The sequence below is a fragment of the Ictalurus furcatus genome, chromosome 15, assembly GCF_023375685.1.
Source record: "Ictalurus furcatus strain D&B chromosome 15, Billie_1.0, whole genome shotgun sequence".
In the NCBI taxonomy this organism is placed as follows: Eukaryota; Metazoa; Chordata; class Actinopteri; order Siluriformes; family Ictaluridae; genus Ictalurus; species Ictalurus furcatus.
In genome coordinates this window covers 1,341,444-1,366,606 of record NC_071269.1, presented here as the reverse complement: position 1 = coordinate 1,366,606, position 25,163 = coordinate 1,341,444, and the positions used below count along the sequence as shown (strand labels likewise).

The 25,163-nt window shown below is 41.1% G+C and overlaps 1 protein-coding gene across 1 annotated transcript in view; it reads right to left on the bottom strand.

The window, feature by feature from the left end:
- plxna2 (plexin A2) overlaps nt 1-25,163 on the bottom strand; it is a 233,546-nt gene that overhangs the window by 50,626 nt on the left and 157,757 nt on the right. Inside the window, exons 9-16 of the mRNA XM_053643848.1 lie at nt 23,224-23,338; nt 20,293-20,493; nt 19,644-19,740; nt 18,168-18,367; nt 7,814-7,965; nt 4,072-4,189; nt 2,088-2,224; nt 761-928 (exon numbers count right to left, since the gene is read on the bottom strand). Coding sequence (XP_053499823.1) covers nt 761-928; nt 2,088-2,224; nt 4,072-4,189; nt 7,814-7,965; nt 18,168-18,367; nt 19,644-19,740; nt 20,293-20,493; nt 23,224-23,338 — 1,188 coding nt within the window. The remainder of the gene's footprint in view (nt 1-760; nt 929-2,087; nt 2,225-4,071; nt 4,190-7,813; nt 7,966-18,167; nt 18,368-19,643; nt 19,741-20,292; nt 20,494-23,223; nt 23,339-25,163) is intronic.

The following is a 25,163-nucleotide window of genomic DNA, read 5'->3' as shown; positions in this document are numbered from 1 at the left end:
TAGCATCCTCCTAATTTGTTTATCAGCAGGAGAATGGATGCTGGACTCCAACTGTTCTGGACTAAAGGTGAAGAGAGGGCTGCTGCATCATTCACATACGCATGCATAATTCATACCTGCATCTCTTATCCTATCATGATTATTATACTGGACTTATTTTGAAATGAGTACATCGTCGTGTTTAATGATTTAGCAACAAAATGTATTCATTGGTTACTAATATTTTCGTTTTCCTGAACGAAATCAAACACCGTTTCTTCTCCCTTTCCCCTTCGCCTCTGTGTCCTGGGGTCCTGCTGTAAGGTCTCACACTGAAATTAATTTCCATGCCATCTGCTGCATACTCACACCTCTGCCACATGTTCTGCGCATATCCTTCGATGTCCTGTTAAAAACACTCATCAGTCGCGCTAATTTCAGACCTGTCAGCCCTGCAGTGGCGTAATCAGGGGCAGCCAGCACCAGATGGACGCACACCGAGACCTTCCATAGTGGCTGCTTTCACTGACCCTTCTTTTAAACTGATCCACAGAACAGAAACTACAGTAACCTATGGATGAGACGTATCTGGCGTCCATGTGTCTGTCCATTTTGTTAAAATGGACATCAGATGATAATTTAGATCACATGGTTGGGATAACGTTTTTTTTTTCAAAAGTTTACTCCAGGGTAGTTGTGTGTCAGACTGTATTTCTGCGCACTAGGAACACTATGATTCAGTTCCAGATGAGGTAGAGGAGTTATGATGGGAAGTTGTTACCTTGCAATGCTCCATTCAGGCTCGACGCGGTGTACAGTGGGATCATCGATGTACTCAAAGGTGAGTTTCTCTTTCACCTGGGCATGGTCCACACTTACATTGATCTGCACTGGACCCACCCCCGTCAACGACGGAGCAGAGTAGCACACAATCTCCGTCATAGTCCGTCTGTGAGAAACAGCCATACATGCATCTCAAATATGACACTGCCATGCATTACAACCGCTTATACTGTTATTACAATAACACGTTTCACTACCTACACTCTCACATACACAAACACACACTTTCCTTCTCCAACCTTTAACAAAGAGAGAAATGAGCCAATATCATCCAACGTAATCAGCGTAATATAAACCTTACAGCATTACTATATTGATGACTAATATAGCTATTATTATGTCAGAAAGACTATTATTTCTCTATTATACCACAGTATTGTTGAATTCTCGAGTGAGCGATCAGAATGTGTTGATTAATGTCCTATTAATGTTCCTATTATTATGGAACCAGCGCTGTTCCAGCTGCAATGCAAGTCATAGATTTACATTAATGCGCTTGTTTCTATAGTAACTTACAGAGGCATTGAATGCCTAGAAAACAGACTAAAAAATGTGCGTAATTGTTGCCATCTTGAAGATTTTTGTAAGGAGGTGTTTATTTAGCATTTTTAGAAGAAGTCTCCTGTGTCAGCGCATTGTAACTCCGTGAAAAACATTTATTTGACCTTTAGTGAATTGGACATTTAACTGTTGCTTGTCGATTTCAATTTAAATATGTAAATAAATGATAGTAACCACGTTTAAAATACTTATCAAATAAGCCTGTGTCACTTGAGTTCCTGACTGGCGATCACATGAGGATACATAATTCCTTTTTTTGCCCTGGATGACAGCGGCCATTTTCTCCACCTCAGCATAGTGCTCCTGCAGCTATATTAAGTTAACTTTACTCATGGCAGTTCATTTGTGAGTTCATCGCCATCATTTATTCAGGTAGATGGGCAAGATTAGATATAGTTTACCTGTATTAAGTAAAGAAACCTGTTTACTGTGTCATCATATGGCCTTTATAAATATACTGATTGTAGTCTCGATGATTGTAGTCCTACAGTGGGTATTTTAATCTCTTATTGTGTATGGCAGTACAGGAAAAACATATAAAAATTCATGTCAGTTGTAATCACACAGCTCCCTGGGATAGGCTCCAGGTTTCCCCCGCGACCCTGAAGAAGGAGTAAGCGGTAGAAGATGGATGGATGGATGGATGGATGTAATCACACATATACTACGGGTGCGGTTGACAGCTGTTAGATGAAAGTTCTTACTCGTAGTACTCGCAGGTCTGGTTGCCGAACACAACGCGGACTCTGCTACCTGCACCAAGATTCACTCCAATGATGGTCACCTTAGTGCCCCCCGATTCTGGACCTCGACTGGGTGATAGTCCAGTTACAGATGGTGTCTGAGTTAAAGAGATAAATGGACACAGAGAGAGAGAGAGAGAGAGAGAGAGAGAGAGAGTAAATTCCCAGGACAATTAATGCAGGTATAACTAGACATTCTGAACAGCTTTGGATACCAGTTTTAGGTATTGAGGAAAAACCTATATTCTCACACAAGCATGTCTAATTTGTAAAATTCACAGAGTGAAGACCCCAAAAAGACTGTTCTCTAACCAACCAGAGTGGTGATATCTCATGGAAGAGATTTCAGGACACAAATGCTTAAAACCCATGAAAAATATCCTCTAAGCAATCCCCAAGCAATGCCCATTTCCCATCTTCCCGTCATCTCTATCTGCAGCGCTACCCTGCGTTTCATTCCGCAGACTGAAAATAGCATGTATGTACTGTACTCACAGCCTCTGAAGACAAGCAGATGGAGAAATACACAAACACACAGCTCTGAGTCTTAAAAATAGATGGTGGCCGACTCCTCATGCACGAGGGCGAAAAATACATTAACAGCATTTTCTGACTCATCTTGTGTTATAAAACAGGTATCCACTTAGGAATTCTACTCTGTTGTCCATGCAGCTTTAGTGTAAACATTTCATTTTGTGTGTGAACAGGACATGAAAGGTACAGACACACACTCATACCGAGTGTCGTAGGGAATCCACAAACTCATAATGAAAACGGTTCTGATAATAACCAGCAGCTGTTAATTGCTGGGGGAGGGGTAATTGTGTATGTGTGTTTGTGTGTGTGAATGGCGGTGCTTAAGTGTCCCCTCAGGTGCTTTTTGGTGTAGAGGAACATGGCTGCCATCCTGCCTTTAATTCAGCTAACAGCTTTCATTGTCTCTGTGTTCGGCGTGCTTTCCCCATGGTGCCACACGTTTATAATTGCTCTATACTAAAAACTAATTTGATTATGCTGTCAGGAACTTTGCTTCACAAGCAGGAAGCACAATTCCTCTTCTGCTGAAACGCAGTGACAAATTAAGCCTGTAATTTCTAATCGTGTGCAATTTTTGAAATCAGTTCATTGGAAGGGTCCACAAGCAAAGACTCGATTCAGTTCGGTGTTTCGCATCATGGCTGCATTAGACACATTAGCTCACTAATAAGTGTGCAAATAATGCCGTTATCCCTCTATGCAAATCAATAGAGAGAGAGAATAACAGCAGGAAATAAAAAAGGAAAAAATGAGTCATAAAAGTGGAATTTATTTACCTAGTAGTGATAAACACATTTAGCTTCAAAAACGCTTGGTGTCTTAATGGATTACAGAAATAAATAAAGCTGAATAGTTCATGAAGCGGACAATATATGGACCGTATATGTAAATAGTGAAATAATGATTAGTTTATTATGTTATGCTCTAGGGCGGCATGGTAGCTTAGTGGTTAGCGCATTTGCCTCACACCTCCAGGGTTGAGGGTTTGATGCGGGGGTTTCCTCCGGGTACTCCGGTTTCCTCCCCCAGTCCAAAGACATGCATGGTAGACTGATTGACGTGTCTAAAGTGTCCGTAGTGTATGAATGGGTGTGTGAATGTGTGTGTGATTGTGCCCTGAGATGGATAGGCACCCCGTCCAAGTGCCCCCTGGGATAGGCTCCAGGTTTCCCGCGACCCAGTAAAGATAAGCCTCATAGAAAATGGATGGATGGATGTTATGCTCTCACTTAAAGCTTTATCCTACACGTACCTCAAGTTCAAATCTGTCCTAATGCCTAAAAAAATTGCTGCGTCAATATTCATGAGCTCTTATAAGTGGAACTATTAAAGTACTACCAAAATAACGGCAAGTAATACGACGTCCTTCTTGCATAATTCACAGGCATGCTGGGATTTGAATCCTTACCACAAAGGAATAGAGCTGGGAAGAGCGAGCCTGCAGCTCAGGCTTACACTCTCCTACGCATAGCTGCACAGGACCAGCCCTGGTGTCTTCCGGAGCTGCATCCATCTCACACACGATCCTGAAAATTCACATCAAATTCACAGCAATTAGAGCATTGTATTTAGGATTGTATTCTGTAGGACTCTTATTTATAATGCGCAAGTGTCAACATTGCCAACATGAAAATCCTAGCAGGCAAAACTCCTAGTGTGTGTCAGTGAATGGAACAACTTCATGAGCAGCATGAGTAAGGAAACGTATTGGCAGAACTTATATTTAACTACACTCTGCAGAAATGTTTAGATTTATAAGCAAATGAGCTGAGTGTATATTACATATACACAAAAATGAACAAAAGTGTATATCCAGTCGACAGTCCATTTTGTGGTCATTTTCACAACACAGTTTTCCATGCTGGTGATTCAGACGAGTGGTAATGTGATTTTGGAAATCAGGGGTAATGTTAGATTCTTTTTCCCAGAAAACGAGACGCAAACGTCCGGAGCTATTTAATAATTAGAAGCACCTCTTGTTTTTTTTTTTTTTCACCCAAAGAGACCACAATCCCACCCACTTGCTTTCTATAGACTCACAAGGCTGAGGTTTGTTCACCTAGGTCAAAGTTCACCTAGATAAAGCTGCAAAATCAACTGCTACAAGAAGCACATGCCCCTTTTACATCATGCACCCTTTTCCCTTTTCAGTCAGTTAGCTTTCCCACCAGGTGAATTTTATTCACAAGTGGTCTGACTGCTGCTTTAGAAAGGAAAGCATGCCACAAATGTACTAAGCTATAAATGTTGCCACCTCTGTGTAATGAATTACTGTGGCAAATACAAGGCCAACCTTCTACGTTGATTTCCTGTCAATACCATTGTATTTTTGCCCTTGGATGCTCAATTGCTATGCCACAAATGTTCAGTGAAGAGGATCTGGCCTTCGTATGGGCATCCGAAGCAGACGTCTGCCCAACCCTCGTAACGTTTGCACCCTGCCGTGTCATAAATTTGGCCCCTAACAGAGAGCTGAAGGCCTGTGTAAATCACAGTGAATAGCTGCAGCAGATCAATACTGTTTTATCATACTCCCTGATCTGATGTCACCCGTGCAGGCAGGTGGCCAGATCAAATGACATAATAAAAATGTGCCACTCATCGATTGGCACTTGTGCAGAGTAGAAAAGATCGCAATGCAATCATGCTTGCTTAGTGCATGTGGCATGTGTGCCGGTGTTAATCTACAGTTTCAGGATATACATACATAGCTGTAAAACGACTGCATACGAGTAGAACTTCTATTACATTCTGAAAGCAACTCTAAGCAGCAGTGTTAACTCTGTGCCAGCCTAAGATAAATGACTGTAGCTGATGGTACTTGGGGTGATGTAATGGCTCTAGAGGCTACACAGTGGAGAATTTCTGCTTCGTAGGCGCTAGTATCTTGTGTAGCCCCTTTCCTCATTTCCTCCTGACACTCCTCCACAGCTCCATACAAATGAATTCACCCCGGCTCTATCCTACTTGGATTAAACTGCTGTCAGAGGCGAGGAGGACTGACAAATCTCCTCCCTTGCACGTCACGCATTTCAATTACAGCTGCCCTGGCTTGCTTCTGCCCCCTACGACATGCCACACCGAGGCACAGGAAAAGAAACCAGACCGGACACACAGACAGGAACTATTTATAGATCCTCAAAAGACACTCACACGGCAAGAGAAAATTCTGCACCCACTGTGCTGTATCCCCGGCTTGGAGTCAAGGCTAACCTTCCACATCTCTACAGATTTGCAGTACAATAAGGTCACGGTATAAAAACACTGTCAATTGTAAAGTTCACAGAATCCTGTAATTCACTCAACCTTAAAAGGCCATGGCACATTGTAGTAGCTACATTGTACATTCAGCACCAGCATCTTCCTACAAATGGCCATGTGTGATCACACTTCAGGACGTGTAAATAAGACTGCAGTACCCATGACATTAAGGTGTAGACTCAAGCGGAGGGTGGTGTGTATATACTCAGTACTTACTAATTAATAGTCTTCCTTATTAGCGCCAGAAGCCTTTGCCTGACTACAAAAGCGTCTTTATTAATTCCGTGTCCATTTTGAATCAAAGAGAGTATGTAAAAGTGATCGCTCAAAGAGAATGGTGGTTGATCCCAAGTGGTGAGAGTACTATATGCACAATTCTAATGTAGAATACAGATCTGTTTATCTGATAGGGACTAGTGCTAGAACAGCTAATCAATAAAACATGATAATAAATATAGCTGGCGTATAAACATGCAACCTGAGCTTGCATGAGCTCAAAGAAGGCCATTATTGGGTAGTGTCATTGTGATGGATGGTTTTGCTCTCTTGGACTCCCAGCCACAGACGGCTGTGGCATTACTGGGATTCAAACTTGTAACCTCTGGATGACAGGGCAAATGCTTTCTTGTTACACCACTTTGGAATTCACTTATTGATTATGTTACGCTATGAAGCATGCTGCGGCATGCGCTACGTCACCTCACTAAGATTAAAGACACATTTGATTCAAACGGCAGAGAATGCTATTACAACAAAGAAAGTGGTGCAACCAAAATGTTGGAACACTTTACATTACACTCGTCATAGCGTCATACAGTGACTTAAAAATACATTTCTTTGATCCTGGTATGGTCGTTGATGGTATGGTCGTTGGTCTTAACTTTAGCTCTTGATGTGTATCTGCATGATTTTATGCACTGTGCTGCTGCCACGTGACTGGCTGATTGGATACCTGCATACAGCTCTTCCTAATATAGTGGATGATTAGTGTAGTAGTATTAGTAGTAGTTGGTTGAAATGCTGGAAAGAAATAAGCATACATATATGCATATTATATATATATATATATATATATATATATATATATATATATATATATATATATATGGCATTTAGTATATTTTCAGTTGATAAATAATCCAACTAATCAATGATAAGTTATGAACAACGTTCCATATTTCTGTATTCAGCAGGGGCTCTTGTTGATGTACACGGTGCTGGCTTGGAGATATTTGCAGAAGCCTGTAAAAGCTGGGTTAACTAGCCATTCAGCAAACAAGTAAACACAAACAGATGCTGAGTGATTATTGAGGAGTGAGGGAGTGGGAGGTAGGGTGGGTAGCAATCTCCCAGCGGAAGGAGACTAGCCAGGTCTGCCTCTGCTCTAATTAGCCTTTTTTTGTCCTGCTGGGGATGGCTGTGAACGTAATCTTCAGGATAGCCGTCCATCATGAGTTGTTTGTACTGCTTTTGTGAAGATGTTCCTGTGTGAGGAAAACTGCCAGCAGGGTCAGCAGAGCAAAGCAGAACCCCCTGAACACCCCTTTCGGAGTGGCTAGCACTTCTTACGGCTATGAAAGCTCTAATTGGCTGCTTTTGACTCTGGCTAGACTATAATCTATGTTGTCTCCCAGTGTGTTAGCGAGAGCGTTCTATTTGTAACAGATACTTTTTTCTGTTCTGCAGGGGGGGGTTAATGTAGGACATTGTGTTTTTCCAGTGCATTCTATTTTGAGCTAAACTAGTTTTTTTTTTTTTGTTCCAATCATGACATAGTTTAATTTACAAGAAATATTGACATTCTGAAAGTAACCTGGTTTAAAAGATGTACAGATTAGATCAGCTCAGTATGGAATCAGGTTTGGTTTAATGGTTATTTAAGGACTCACTGTTCTGCAATGATGTAGCCGTCCTCCTTTGGAGTACACCGAACTCCTGCCACCTGTACGTTATCTTCCATTTCAGGGAAAGACAGACCCAGATTCACCCCACGGATAGTCACCCTGGTGCCCCCTTCTGGAGGCCCAGCTACTGGGGTCACCTGTATGGAAAGGAAAAAGAGAATAAAGTTAATTACTTAATACAGATCTATTAGAAGAGATGGAATTGTTTTTATACAAAACTACAGATTGTTGGGTTCCATAACTGCGTTTATGCCTCAAGACTAGGGCAGGTACCTTCACACACTGAATGTGTTTATAAAAGATCTGTCATGGGTGCTAGCTTATGCATGATATATGTATCACTAAAGGCCTCAAAAAAAGATTCTGGAGACCTGCTTGAATCAGATCTGCATGCTGTCGCCAGGGGCAATAAACCAACCATGAGACCATATCAGTACTTATTGCTGCCCATCTTCTCATAAAAGACAATATGGCAGCACAGCATGACCTTGGCTCTGGGTGGCATGCAGCCTTCTGTGCTGTTAAAACCCCTGAGTACATCAGTCCCTCAGTCCTGGCCCTTCTCCAGAGAGGATAGGCAGATGGAGAAAGAGTAAGAGATAGAGGTAGAGAGAGAGAGACGTGTGCACTCAACAGTCCACTACATACACAATCAATAAACCATTAGTGGGTGGGCATGCAAAAGTAAAAGCAATTCAACTACAGTTCTTAGGCTGTGACTGTTCACTGATCTGAGACTAGTCACGTTCTGTAATCTCACCCAGAATACCCCAAGAGAACTGAGCCTACACGACCCAGTGGGACTGCTGTATTGTAGTCTCAATTTAGTGGACATTAATTGTTCAGGATGTAAAGGAAGTACATCACTGCAATGCTGGAGGGCATGAATACATGAATCTTATATTAGTTCCTGGCCATGAAGTACCCTCGGAGGCAAACATTGTGGATAAAAAAGCAAATGAGAACGTAATTCTAAATATATCCATATCGGACTACATCTGTCATGACTCAATCTAACTTCAGCCAAGGAAATAGAGGAGCAAGAAAGACAAGCCCAGTTTTTTTTTTTAGTTTTTTTTTATGTGCACCACCATACAGAGTTAAAGACTGCTTTTTTAAAGCTGGAATAGCTCGTGCAGAGGGGAAAAGTAGAGAAGATTCGCACCAAACCTAATAGAAGACGAATCTGTCAGAAAGGAAATAGAGTGCTGTATGTGCTCACTCCAAAGTCTAGACAACAATAGACTATCTATCAGTAGAAAGTCTGGTAGGTTCATCACTCAACACGATCAAGATTTGTGTGCTTTCACAGCAAGAACTTTACCTCAAATGGCCGACCATGGATCAGACTCACATGCAGCAACCTGGAAACAGTGTTTACTATAGTCTTATACACCATAGCTATAGACAATCTGAGATTGGGACACGGTGCCATGAGCCTCGAGTGACTATATATTGCTCAGAATAGTTTTTGTCACTATGTTCAAATGTTCTGCTGCAGGGAAGTGTGAAAAACATGCAGACCTGGATAGCCAATGTGATTGTAACAGTCAAGATTATTATAGTAGTATAAGCGTACAATACACATCGTATCGATCATCTAAAGCTGAGACTAACAGTGCGTTTTCATGTGCAGTGTTTACTTTGTTTAAACTGAACCCTGGTGCATTTTTCTTCTTTCAGGCAGTTGAGAACACAGCATTCGCACTTGGGTATGAACCGAAACGGCAGATCTGAACTGAACTGAATCTGCTTTGAAGCCATCTCAGGCATCGTTCCGTAGTAAGAAAAGAGATTTGACCTTGAATCATTCCAACTGCAGAACCTGAACCCTATATGAGCTGGGACACAGAACTGAAATACCAGACAAATACAATGTGTTCTAGACATGTTTTACCAAAGATGGAAAGAGAGCGAGAAAGAAAGAAAGAAAGAAAGGGATATGTGAAAAGAAATATTAGATATCAGGTAGACTGAATGTTTTAAACTGTTATTATTTCACTGTTTATTTAGCACTGACTCTGGCTCCGTGTTTTCTGTGCTCCATGATTTCAGAATGTGCTTATCAAAGGTTTGTTTACCTTTTTTACCGAGTACATTTTGCAAATGTTTTATGAGTATGTTCTCAACCCTGTCCCCATCTACATTCCCCATCAGCTAATGCGTTTTGGGTCATTTACTTAAGCATAACACCAAACCAAACCAAACCAAGCAGTAGACAAAAATACCAATTTCACTCCGATTCACACTCGGCATACTGACTAATAGATTTACATCTGACATTTCCACATTTGGCAGACGCTTTTATGCAAAGTCACTTAGAATTGAGCCGAGCAGGTCAGGGTCAAGGGTCATGGGTCCAATGACGGTGTGGTAATGCCTGGATTTGAACTCATAATCATCTTATCAATAGTCCACATCCTTGACTTGCTGACTACACTCTAAAGAATCAAACACCGTGAACTGAGAGTGACTGGCCAGCCATGACATCCGAGTGTTTTTTGTGACTATATCTCGGTCTGTGAGTTCATACTTTAAACGTCTTTATCGTGCGTTGACGAGACGACGCCGTGATGTTAGACTCGGTGGATGGACCTACTGTAACTGGCCTACAATGCGGCAATCCTCAGAAAGCTTAGCAAGGGGCAGTAGTGCAGTAGTGGCACAGCAATTTCACCCTCATTAACTGTCCCAGTTCAGGCCTGGAGAAACGAATCAGAGCTTCCAACAAAATCTTTACGCTTCACACTCTTCTGAAGGGAGCTGCTTCCCTGGGGCTAACTGAGATAACATACATTCATACTGTGTATGCGTGTGAGTGCTTGACAGCGTCTCAGCCTCACACACACTCGCTCACACAGAGGCCAGTGTGGTGTCTTGACTGTGTACACTGGTGTAAAGCGTGGAGTCCCTCTGCTCTCTATGTGCGCATATCCTGTGGCTCTGTTCACAGTGTAATCCTGTTAAGAGGACAGGCGTTGCCCGCCTCACTCCCTTGACTGTCACATTCAAAGAAGGCTAATACGCCAGAGAGGAAAAAAAAAAAAAAGGCAGCCGATTTCCTCTTCTCACACTGGTCAGGGAGGCGGGGGGTTAACTGCATATGCTGGATCAGGCTGTTGATTAGAAAATCCGCCATAAACGAGCTGATTTGGCATGCTGCGTGCCTTGCGAGGAGCCCAACTTTATGGCGAGCACCAGCGAATTCCTTTGCGCCATACTGTAATACCCAGGTCATGCTTGTAAGTGAAAATTATGAGCCAGAAATAGAGGATGCTGGAAACCCAGTATGAATTGTACGTGTGAGATGGTTTATTCAAGCTTAAACATACACAACGTGTAGCAACGCACGGGTTGCTAGACACTGACAGAAGAGATCTGTGTTTGCCTCGGGGGGATCTGGGGACGCAACATCCTCAGTGCTTTTACTCATAATTCCGAGAAAAGCTTGTTCTATGTATCAGCTTTAATATCTACTACTGAAAGAATGTTGTCCTTGAGCTAAAACTGTGTAGTGTTCCTACTGTGGCAGTTTTTAGCTCCAGACAATGACAAAGAGAAAGAGAAAGAGAGAGAGAGGAGGGAGAGACGGTGGGGTTATAGGGAGCGGTATAATATCTGAGCAGCTCCTGAGCTAAATGTGACGCTGACACGCAGAACAAAAAGCCTGTCAATTGGGAATAGACACAAGTTTTATAACAGTATATGCAAGCATAAATGGTGGATTTATTTCCGTCCTTTGAGAATTCTTTCTCTCTCGCATTGTCATGTACCATATAACAAGGGCGTCGTAATAAAGTGTGCAAAGGAACGAAGGTATGATTTGTTACCCCAGCCAGTATGGACTGTTTTATGGTGGCTCAAGCATGTCCCGTTTTGCTGAGGGAACAGACTTTATGGGCTTGATAAAATTCAGATTATGACTTGTTTCTTGCTGCATAAACCCCACACTAAATGCTCTATTTGTGTTTAACTGCCTTTTAACTGATGGCTGGCAGAGATAAAAAAAAAAACAACAACAACAAAGGAAAGAAAGGTCCTAACAATGAATTTCTGTCCAGCTGATGTCAGCAACACAGGAGGAGAGAAGGGAAGGAAAGAGTGGAAAAGGGAAGGCATTTTGTTTTGGGAGCACTGGGCTTTTTGGATGACTGAGTTCAATTTAATACTCTTCTGCAAATAGACTTGTGAGCCCAAGAGGGACAACGCTGTCACAGTAATGCTATGTTTGTAGCTGTGAGCGGTGCGGCGCTTCAATCAGGCCGATATGATTTATTTATTTTCATTTCAAAGTGGATGTCTTTTTCTCCTAAGGCCAGTCCGTGCATGTGTGTGTGTGTGTGTGTGTGTGTGTGAACGAGCGAGTCAGAGAGAGAAAAATCGGACTATGTGGATGACTACGGATGCTGCTTGTGCATGCATGTGTGACTATGAGTCTTCCTTCTTGTCACATCAGTATTTATGAGTGCAGCGTGTGTAGGTTAGAGGTGCTGGAGAACGGCCATGAGTGTGCAAGGTCGTTGCTAAGTTAAGCTGGCCTGTGAAGACTCTGTAAAGTCAAATGAGATGTGCGTGTGAGCTCTTTAAAAGCACCTTCTGTATATTACATTCTTTATGTTCCAATTAATCTCACGTTTTAACGGAGAGATGTGAAATTATGCGCCCGGGGACGACGGAGAATGAAGCTAATTTAAGAAGCATTTTAATACACATGCGGTAAGTAGATGCCTCGAAATATGTGATTGTGCCTTTTTTTTTCTTTTTCTTTTAACTGATACAAGTAGGTCTGAGGAACTCTGAGTCATTTCAATAGTCAGCCCAACGTGCCGATAATAACTAGAAACAGCAGAGTGTTTTAAGTTTTAAGACGAACTTTCTGTTCTGTTCACTTTCTGTTGTTTGCGTCGGTTGAGATCACTCGATACAACTGGACATTTTCACAATTCAAACTCTTAAATCATTTGTGTGTGGAATTTTTTTTTTGTTCAAACAAACATTTTTTTTTCTTCTTTCACTGCATCCCACACGCTCATCCACTTCTGAAATAAATGAAGCCGACTCAACTCCTCATCTTGTGCATTTTTTAAAAGCTATTTCAGAGCTTTTATATCCACACAGAAGCTAAACGAGCAGTCGTTTACTGTGCGTGCCATCCCCCCCACCCCCCACCCCCCCATTTGTCATCAACGCGTCAATACGCCAATTGAACAATGCAAAAAGCCAAACTGTGCAAAATATAAATGGAAAAACCGACAAAAGACATCTGTCAGATTGTAGGTGTGTCTGATTATTTTCAGAGCTGCATCGCTTAACTGAACATCTGATAAATGGACTACAGTCTGGGAAAAACTCGACTTGTCTAGACTTTTTAGATTTTGTATGAATGATATTCAAATATTCCTGTATTTCTTTTTATTTGTAGAACTTTGATTTGCAAAGTAATATGCCCAGAGAGTAATTAACTCTTCATGCGAATGAAGAAACAAAACAAAACAAAACATAAAGCAAAACAGAAGCTATTTACTGCAAATGAACATCCTGCTTCATCTTATTCCCAGTCTCATTTGATGCCTGTCCCTCTCCATTTAACAAAGCTTCTTAAATATTAATGGGTCTTTGGAGGAGGGATGGAATGTTGTTAAAAGAAGCATTCATTATTCATGACGTTCCTCATCTCAGTGGCAGCGTTGCTAATATCCATGTATGTATACAAATTAGCTTATAAATCTGAGTTTAATACAGAGCATACTAAAAGACAGAATTTCTCCTGCTCAAGCCACACAGTTGCCGGTTTAATCTTGGATTTTTTTTTTAATGCCGCCATGTTGAACAAACCAAATTTCTGACCATCACAGAGATGCACCTTAAAATTCTGCTTTGCCATTTCGAATTTCTATATATACAGAAATATAACCTAAAACATCATCATATTTTCACACAAGTCTCCTAATAGTAGATAAAGAGAATGCAATGAAACAAATGAGACAAAAATATTACCAATATTATGAACCAATATTAGATATCTGTGAGAGGTAAAAGTATGTGAACCTCTAGGATTAGCAGTTAATCTGAAGGTGAGATTAGAGTCAGGTGATTTCAGTCAGTGGGATGATGATGATCAGGTGTGAGTGAGTGAGTGATCTGTTATATTTACAGAACAGGGATCTATCAGAGTCCGATCTTCACACCACATGTTTGTGGAAGTGCATCATGGCATGAACAAAGGAGATTTCTGAGGACCTCAGATAAAGAGTTGTTGCTGCTACTCACGCTGGAAACGTTTATAAAACCATCTCTAAAGAGTTTGGACTCCACCAATGCACAGTCAAGGCGAGGAGAAAGGAGAAACATGCGTTACTGATCAACAGTTAGTTGCAGTTATTGCTGCACGCAGATTGTGACCGTAAACAAACTCCTCATTGCATTTCAGCTTTTCTTCATTCATTATTCCTTATGTAAATGATACCATAGATTTTAAGTTACCATTCCTTTGACTTATTTTTCCACGTTTCATTTACACCTCTCTAAAATTCAGAATGATTCAGAATGCAGCAGCACGCCTCGTCTTCAACCAGTCCAGAAGATCACACCCCTCTTCATCTCCCTCCACTGGCTTCCTGTAGCCGCCCGCATCAAATTCAAGGCCTTGATGCTCACCTACAAAACCTTATCTGGAACACCACCCCCTACCTCAACTCTCTCCTGAAGGCTTCCGTTCCCTCACGCAATCTGCGATCATTTAAGTAGTACCTACTCAGCGTGGCTCAAGATCCCTTTCCAGAACCTTCACACTAACCGTCCCTCAGCGGTGGAACGAACTTCAATCCGGACCGCAGAATCTCTCACCATCTTCAAGAAACAGCTAAAGACCCACCTCTTCCGTGAACACCGAACTAACCCCTAAAACGCCAACCCACATTATACTTTCTAAAGAAAATAATAATAAAAAAACCTTCCTCTGGCACTTACACCTCTACTCTGTGCACTTTGCTTTTCTAGAACTCAATTATAAGATCTTGTATGGTAGCACTACTTGTATTATCCTCTGCTTGATATATCGCTTTGCTTGTATTTCCTCATTTGTAAGTCGCTTTGATAAAAGTGTCTGCTAAATGAATAAATGTAAATGTAAAATGCGTCCTTGAATTCCACGAAGCATACTCCTACTCCATCATGCAAGGATGCAAATCTACAGTAAATAGTAGACCATCCTACCTTTGGGATACACATTTCTACATATTACTCTTTGGGACACACTAATTCTAATCCCGGATACTATTCAGTACAGATAGTAGGCGAATTGGGATGCCACAAAGGTTTCATACACTTTTTCCATCCAATAATTTGACTTAAAAAATGGCTCAGGATGGTTTTTAGGAATTGTGCCATCTGTGCAGGAGACTTGAATGAATACAGAAAAGCGTTCTCAGAGTAAACTGCTGTACTATTAGATTTGGCTTGAACAAAGAAAAGCTGAGCAGACCTCAATGCTCTTTCCCTGACCCCTTGCTCTCCTTGCAGTCTATCATTCTCTCTCACACCTTCCATCATGCCCTAGCTGCTGATTGGTACTTTTCACTTGTTCAGCCTGTCTATTCGTCTGTTCCCGTCTCCTCTGGTGCTCAAGGTACCCTTCCAGACATTTATATATAGCACCAAATGAACGCTTCAAACCCTGATCAAACACAGACTTGCACTCATACATATATATGTCACTACATAGACTTAGCGTTCTACCTTGAAATGAGATTATTCTTGTCGGTTGCACTTTTTTGAATATGTAGTATTCAGCTATAGAAAGGAATTATTTATAATCCCATTATCAGGTGTCACCCTGATGAGGACGGGTTCTCTTTTGAGTCGGGTTCCTCTCAAGGTTTCTTCCTCATATCGTCTCAGGGAGTTTTTCCTCGCCACGGTCGCATCTAGCTTGCTTGTTATGGATAAACTTATAAATTAAATTTCATACCCTGAATTGATATATTTCTGTAAAGCTGCTTTGTGACAATGCCCATTGTTAAAAGCGCTATAGAAATACAATTACATTGAATTGTAGGTATTCGTGTGGACTGGGCAGCTTGTCTTTATTGTTTGTATTTACACAAAAAATAAAAAGGCAGTACTAGCAGAGTCATTACCTCATCCGTTTTAATTGGCTTGTCTGCACAGGTCCGGAAGGGACACATTTTTCGACGTGTATGTTCTGCACCAGGCCAGACCCCAAACACGGTCCAGCCATGCGTTACACATGCTAATTATACATCATGTCTTACTTTCTCCCTGCACACACACACACACACACACACACACACACACACACACGCAGAGTAGGACAAAGTTCTATTTCTGTTCTCCTCCTACCATCGATAGAGGCATCGATAACTTCAGCTCAGTCAAACCACAGACTGAAACATGATCACTGCTACGTCTTTACTACAGTCTATGTGTCTGTGTGTGTGTGTGTGTGTACGTGAGTGCACAGAGATCATGTTCTGTCTAGCTTGCTCACTTGAACTGAATCCTTGTACCTGTATTGAAATAGACGGGTGACAAATTCGTGTCTTAGTCTTATTTTGTGTTCGGCAACAATGACCGTCCAGAACAGCTTCAAATCTTTAAATCCTGGCATCAAAGTCTCCTATACGTGTTGATTTGGGTTGAGATCTGGTGAGTGTGAAGGCCGTAGCATATGACTGACATCATTTTCATCCTCATCGAACCATCCAGTGACTCCTAGCGCTCTGTGGATGGGCATGAGGTCATCGTGGAAGTGGCCGTGATCATCAGTGATCAGTTAGAAGAACTTTGTATTGATTTGTGGCGACTCAAGTATAACAGAGCTACTGTTTATTTTCCTTTAATTTGCCACCTGTCTGGACTGAAGTGATGTGTTGGACACTAAATTTATTGTATAATTCTTTATATACTTAAACGACAGAAATCTCTCTTTCTCCTCACACAAAGACAACACACACAAGCAGCGAAGGATAATGTTTCACTGCTGCTATCTTGAGTCTGGTCATTGCACCCTAGAGTGATGGCTAAAACTTCTTGCCCTTGCAGACAGACTGAAGGTGACACACACACACACACACACACACACACACGCATATATATGTGAGTCACTCAATGAAATCAAACACCAGCTGCTCTCCACCCTGCATAGTGATTTGAGGAGAGATAGTAAGAGGAGAATGAGGTCGGACAGACACACGGAGACGAACAGAGTGAATGTTGCACAGGCTCAGGTAGACTGCTGTGCTGTGTCAGAATTTGCATTATAGATGTAGCCATGTTACCATGTAAGAGAATATATATATATATATATAACTTAACATGGTCAATATCACGAATGTGCTTACATTTAATTATATATATATATATATATATATATATAATTAAATGTAAGCACATTCGTGATATTGACCATGTTAAGTGCTTTATAGACAATGTCAGATTTTCCTCATGCCTAATCTCTTCTATTGAAGCATGTGTTCAGATGACACCAATGGATTTGACACACACACACACACACACACACACACTAATATATATATATATATATATATATATATATATATATATATATATATATATATATATATATGAAGCTTTATGCCTAATTACTGTAGGTTCCCATTTTAATGTCAGTAGATTGCGGTTGTTTGTGCTGAAAGCATCAATACAGATGTTCAATATCAATGGGTCCTTCAATATAATCAAATTGCTCTCGCATTGTATTTTCAACAGAATTTTTTCCGTCAAGGGCTTTGAACTATAAGGACTATAATTTACGGTCAAGGGCTATGAATAACAGTAATATCATGCTAAACACTGCCGTAATGTAATTACACACCTTGATGTGTCTATATTAGTCCATGTGAATAGTTCTACAGTTCTACAAGGTCATTAGTATTGCTAATAAAATAAAAAAAATTAAAAAAATAGATAAATAAAATCAACCTGGAGGCACATCCTTGTCTATATCAATGCCATTTATTCCTCAGCACTGTTGATTACTCGATTCTGATTGGCCTGAAGAGCAGCTTTGACAGTAGTTCCAGCTGCATGGTTTAGACAGTATTAATGTCCTCTTCTAATACGCTGTAATGCACATTTATGGAATGAGTCTCCAGTGTCAGTGCTTTGTAACAGTCAGAGGTAAAGCAGATCCTTTAAGCTTTCTGGCACCTTAGATATTGCCGATATGTAATAAATATTCGAAATATTCAGCATTCACAAAAGTACTTTATAGTAATATAAGTAGTCCGTGTTAATTTGACCCGACGAAGAGTTCATTCATGTTTAATTAGTAAAGTGAACAGACGGGTTTACTGACCTCAGTGATGCGAGGGTTGGTGCACTTGACGTTAGTCGTGGCTAGATTTAGCCAGCGGTTGGTGTAAGGGTTGATCATGGGACAGTGGTGCTGTAGGGTGCAGCGGCCCTCCATACTGCACCAGCCACATTGGAACTTCCTCTCCGCCTTCAGGCACATGCCACAGCTGTCTCTCTGAGCGCCACACTTGTACAGATGCACTGTGAGGAACAGGACGCATCCATCATCATGCTTAATAAGCACAATCGAGAACAGACCTCGGTCGTGCTGTGAAATCTATACGTCCGAAATTTGGATGACTTTTCGCTGAGGCGATAGTGTAATTTAAGTGATTATTGACGAGGTCAGTGATGTTCACTGCAGATCAGCAGGTTCCCATAGTCTTGGCTCCTTCAGTTATAGTAATGCTGTTCTACACAATGCTATGCTAAAAAAACAAATAAACAAAAATAAAACTTTGAACTAGGCACATTACACAGATATTACATTCTGTACAACTTGTGTTAGCAGTTTTTACTGCACTCTTCAGGTACAGTAGAAATCACAGCATTGATGCGAAAGAAATGTCCCCATAGAGGCGTTTTAGATGTTGTTCATTTTAGATAGCTTAGGGATGTTTCAAGATTGTGAAAACAGAATGTTTTAATAGAATGGTCCTGCAGTGGGATAGTGGAACAAAACATCACATAGTCACTCGGTTGTAGTTTCAAACCGATGCTAATGTTTATAGCGTCAAGTTTCTAGCAGTTTATACAGGATTTCTCAGAGGTTTTTTTTTTTGTGATTGCTGCGGCCGAAAATGCCTGATTTTTCTGACACATTTTTTTTCTTGTTGTTGCAAAATTTGCGTCATTTTTGTGCTTTTTTTTTTTTTTTTTTTTTTTTTTTTTTTGCAGAAAACTACTTGAATTGGCAAAACTGCAATTGCATGGAATTGTTTTGTTGATGTTTGTTGGTAAATGAGACCCTTTAGCTGTACTCATGTTCGAAGCGTGTGAATTGAAGAGGGCTTTGTCTGAATACACATTGTGATGATGTCACATGAAGCATCTTGGCCCAATTCTGCAGACACTGTTGAAAATTTTTCGAATTTTCCTCCGAATATCGCAGCGTTTGCGTGAATTTGCGTTACATTGGGATTGAAAACTGCAGAATCCTGGAGGGACTGTTCTAGAAACTTCTGTACAGAAACTTCTGTAAAGCTGCTTTGTGACCATGCCTATTACGCGCCATATAATTAACATCCAATTGAATCGAAGCGTTTATGAGTAAGCTTTCCTTTGCCTCGAGTAAATAGACTTCAGTTTGCTTTGTGTGTGAAAAAAATAACGGTGATTCTTGAGATTGCAGCATTCGGTTTAAAAAAGCCATGGTTTAAACACAGAGAGTTTGTGTGTGTGTGTGTGTGTGTGTGTGTGTGTGCTATGCTCTGACAAAAGGGGCAGAGTTCAAAGGGGAGCTCTGTTGGAGTGTTACCTCGAATGTTCTCAGGATTATCGATGATGAAGTTGCCGTTCCACACCACAGAGAAATCCACCGGCAGCTCACTAATCCTCATACCCTCATATAGATACTGCAGAGAGAGAGAGAGAGAGAGAGAGAGAGAGAGAGAGAGAGAGAGAGAGAGAGAGTACTAGGACCTCACTCAATGACGCAAAGACTCAGAAAGTCTGTTCACCTCAGTGTGCAATGCTTATTAGTAGGTGTTTGTATGTGTGTTTTTGTGTGTGTGCGTCAGCTTCAACAACATTTAATCCCGTCGAACCAGTTGATTGTGGTTAATTAAATGATAATTTTTTTTTTTAATCATTAGATTAAAGATGATTTATTGTTCATTCCTGTTGAGCTGTTCCGTTTGATCGATGTTCTAATTTAGGATATAGTAGATTTAGCAGATTTTTACTATAATTCGGCACGGCCATGCCAGTGAAGCTTCTCTGAGATGAAAGAGAGAGAGAGAGAAAACAAAGGAACTGCTGATTTTGCAGAAGAGTGGAGGGATTTTAATGTCATGAGGTCTATGCAGGTGCAGTCATTAGGAGCAGATGCGGAGGCACCTCTATAGGGTACTGGTTGCACTGTGTGTGTGTGTGTGTGTGTGTGTGTGTGTGTGTGTGTGTCATACCGAGCTGTTCTGGCACTGTACACTGGAGCTGTTGAAGCGCAGCGCTGTGACTCGGTGGCTGACCCCCTGGATGTGCAGCACACACTCATAGCCACGCTGACCTGACTGAGGCTGTGGAAGGTTCCGGGCCTTCAGCGTGATAGGCTTCACTTCTCCAGCTGGGATCAGAATCTCCTCAGAGCGCACCAGCTGAGGACAGTCCTGACAGCACACACCAGGAACACCAACAATGAACAAACGCCCGTACTCATACAACACACACACACACACACACACACACACACACACACACACAATTATTCTGTGTAGGAAACAACATAAATAATAGCTATGAGGACACAGAAGCTAGGTGTGTGTGGGTGTGTGTAGGCATGTGTTTGTTTTTCCTCCACCACCTTACATCCACAGCATTCCTCTGTAGCCTGGCACTTAATCACTGTTTAAATCTACTGGATCACAGCACTCAGAGGAGGGACTTGCCAATAATAGCACTACTGCAAAAAAAGTGTGTGTGAGACAACGGGACATCTCACTGGAGGCTTGGTGACTGCCATGTGCATGCATGTGTGTGTGTGTGTGTGAGTGTGTGTGTGTGTGTGTGTGTGTGTGTGCGCACACTTGCAGGTGTTCACTTGATTAATGTGCTGCGTTAGAACCTGTCAAGAGGTAAACACACACACACTCGCCCTCTCCTCATGAGTAATTAGCAGCTGATACCAAGAATCCAAGAATAGTCTTTCCCTCTACAAACACACACACACACACACACACACACACACACACACACGCACAAACACACACAAACACATGCACAATAGCTAAAAGAATAACCTCAACTGACATCAGTTAACAAAAATGAATTTGAATAATTGACCAAATGAAAACTAGAGTTGTGTTCCATTCCAGTCCTATTTCTGTTGTTGTTGTTGTTATTGTAAAAATACACTTATATTACACTTATATTATAAAAGTACATATATATATATATATATATATCAGTCATGACATTAAAACCACCTGCCTGATACTGTGCAGGTTCCCCTTCTGCCATCAAAACAGCTCTGAGCTGTCGAGGCATAGACTCCACAAGACCTCTGGAGGTCTGCTGTGGTTTCTGGCACCAAGATGTTAGCAGCAGATCTTTTAAGACCTGTAAGTTGCGAGGTGGGACCTGTTTGTCCAGCACATCCGGAGATGCTCGATCGGATTGATTGAATTCTGGAGATTTTGGAGGCCGAGTCGACACCTTGAACTCTTTGTCGTGTTCCTCAGATCATTCCTGAGCAGTTTTTTCACGGTGTGGCAGGGCTGAAGAGGACTCTGTCATTAGGGAATACTGCTGCCATGTAGGGGTGTACTTGGACTCCAACAATGTTCCGGTAGGTGGTACGTGTCAAAGTAACATCCACATGAATACCAGGACTTAAGGTTTCCCAGCAGAACGTTAACTAGAGCATCACACTTCCTCCGCCGGCTTGCCTTCTTCCCATAGTGCATCATGGTGCCATCTCTTCCCCAGGTAAGCGACGTACACGCACACGGCTGTCCACATGATGTAAAAGAAAACATGATTCATCAAACTAGGCCAGTTTTTTTATCTATTGCTCCATGGTCCAGTTCTGATGTTCACGTGCCCATTGTAGGTGCTTTCGGCTATGAACAGAGGTCATCATGGGCATTGCGGCATGACCCTGTTGCCGGTTAACAGACTGTCCTTCCTTGGATCACTTTTGGTAGGTACTAACCACTGCATACTGGAAACACCCCACAAGACCTGCTGTTTTGGAGATACTTTGACCCAGTCGTCTAGCCATCACAATCTTGCCCTTGTCAAAGTCACTCAGATCCTTACTTTTGCCCATTTTTCCTGCTTCCAACACGTCAACTTCGAGAAATGACTGTTCACATCGCTGCCTAATATATCCCACCCCTCGACAGGTGCCAATGTAAAGAGCTAATCAATGTCATTCACTTCACCTGTCGGTGATTTTAATGGTATGGCTCATTAGTGTATATAAATATACCATAACCATACTTTTCTATTTTTTTTTTTTAACCTTTCTGATAAAATGAACACCTTTAAGAGGAGTTATTGTAATGTGTTGTTTTATTGGGTGTCTTTTTTTTTTTTGGTCCTGCTCATTTGACATCAGGCTCAAGTATCATGTGGCTCCTTAACTAAAATGAGTTTACACTCTTGATGTAATTAGGTACACTGTAGTTTGGTTATACATTGCTTTGAAATGAGAGTGTATAAATGTTACTACACACAAGACCAGTCTATTGCAGCTTAACACTCTAGTGTGCCTTGTAGTCTGTACCCGACATGTCAGATCTTTTAGACGTTTCAAATTCAGATATAAAGTGCTATTATGTAAGGAATAAGTTAAGTTAAAATAAAAATAAAACACACTCTTCTTACAGTAATTATTGAGTGAGTATTAAGATTAGCAGGAGCTAACTGTGCCTGGGGAAAGTGAGGGAAATTATATACTTACATATATGGATAACAATCTAATCAACCCATTGTCCATTTCGTATGTTGTTTATCTTTTGTTAGCAGAAATATGAGTGATTCAAATTGGAAATTGTAGTCTTTTGTGTGCGGCAATCACAAAGTGCTTCAGTGCAGTGTAATAGCATGCGGCGCTCGGTCTGAGCAAGAAAACAGTCCTGCATGCTGTGCATGGGTTCGGTCTTTGTGCGCAACACTTTTAGCGACTTACGCAAGTGACTCGGCAAGTGGGCCGATATGTTATTATACTGTAATTACCTTTTTATTATCGATTAGCCATTATCTACAGACACCCCCGCTCAAGTTCTTATTAAAATAGTCTGCATGCATTGCTGGAAACATGAGATAATTAGCCATCCACAAGGAGAACCTGCAGAATGTACAGACTGTGAGTGTGTGTGTCTGTGTGTATATACCTCTGAGGCATTGACCCGTCCCTCCTGGAAAGAGCAGCTAGATGGGTCATGTGTACACAGGTTTCGGTACTTGCACCAGTGGCACCGGAAGGAACTGGTTACACAAGACAAACACCTAAAGACACACATGAAGATAAAAGTTTTATTCGACGTTTCGCTCTATAAGCAAAACTGCCTTGTTTTGTTACCTGAAGTACACGTTTAGAAAAGAAAGACACACAAATGGTGCTTTCACATATGCAGCGTTTAGTCCATATGAATCCGGACTGGTGTGTTTTCCCCTGCGGCGTGGTTTGTTTGCGCAGATGAGAACACGGGTGAAGTAATTTGACTCTGGATTGACCGAACAGCAGGAAGAGAACCAAATATAACATGTATTTTGGGTTGCAGCAATTTTTTTTGTTGTTTTTTTTTTTTGTAGACGCAAGCTGAATAATCACGAATGACAGACGAAGGACAGCGCTGTAGTGCTGCATACAAAGCATATACAAACCACATCTCTGTTAAAAATGGCAGGGTTTTGTGAAGTTCAAAAAATGACATTAAGACAAATCATGCCAGATCTTTTCTCACCTTTAATGTACAAATGCAATGTATACAAATAAAGTGAAAAAAAAAAACAATAAGAAACATTTATAGAAGGGGAAAAAAGAAAAAAGGAAAAAAAACTAGTTGCATAAGTGTGCACACCCTTAGACTAATACTTTGTTGAAGCACCTTTTGATTTTATTCCATCTCTCAGTCTTTTTGGGTAAGCGTCTAGCACTGTAGCACATCTTGACTTGATTTTCCAATACATTACATTTTGGAATGATGTTGATACATTCTTGGTGATGTCGTCATGGCCTTCATGATGTTCTATGGTACATATAATGTTTTGGAAATGTTTTCGTAACCCTCTCCTGATTGATTATTTTCAGCAGTGAGACGCTGTACAGCTCTTTGCAGTCCATGGCTTGAGCAGTCAGATAAAACCAAGAAGATGGGAAGAAAATGAGTAATTTCATTGATGACAGCTATTACTGTCATAAATACTTTCATCCATCTTCTACAACACTTTATCCTTTTCAGGGTCACGTGGAACCTATCCCAGGGAGCATCGGGTACAAGGCAGGGTACACACTGGACAGGGTGCCAATCCATCACATGGAACAAACACATACACATTCGTACACTTTAGACACACCAATCAGCCTACCATGCATGTCTTTGGACTGGGGGAGGAAACCGGAATACCCGGAGGAAACCCCCACAGTACGGGGAGAAACTCCGGGCCACGGTGGGAATCAAACCCCCGACCTTGGAGGTGTGAGGCGAACATGCTAACCACTAAGCCACCGTCGTGCGCCCACTTCATAATTACATTTGAACATGAGATTGAATGTGATTGGTTCATTCTGAACACAGCCACATCCCCAATTATAAAAGGGTTTGCACACTTATTCAACCAGATTATTGTAACTTTTTTTTATTATTATTGTTCCTATTTTCCCCCAAAATGTTTCTGATTGTTTTCACTTAATTGTTATATGCTGTAATGTCACACTGAGGGTGGGAAAAGTTCTGAAATAATTTATCTTGCTTTCATTTTTATTTCATTTTATTTATTTTTTTTTACACCACAAACACTTGACATTTTAACAGGGGTGTGTAGACTTTTTTATATCAACTGTAAATGCAATGTGTTCTGAATAATTGGACCGAATAAACTCTGAATGTGATGCACAAAAGGTTCGAAACTGATTATTTCTATAATGATCAACTCACTGTTTAGTTTGTTTTGAAATGATTTCCGAATGTACATAGCAAAAGTTTAAGTACCCTTCCCTTATCTAATTTCTGACAAAGAATGAAATGAGCGAGCTTCATGAGTATGTTTTCAGCCCTCTGCTAAACTTTTTTGTGCTTTGTTTAATTACATGCAGTGTGAAACCGACCCG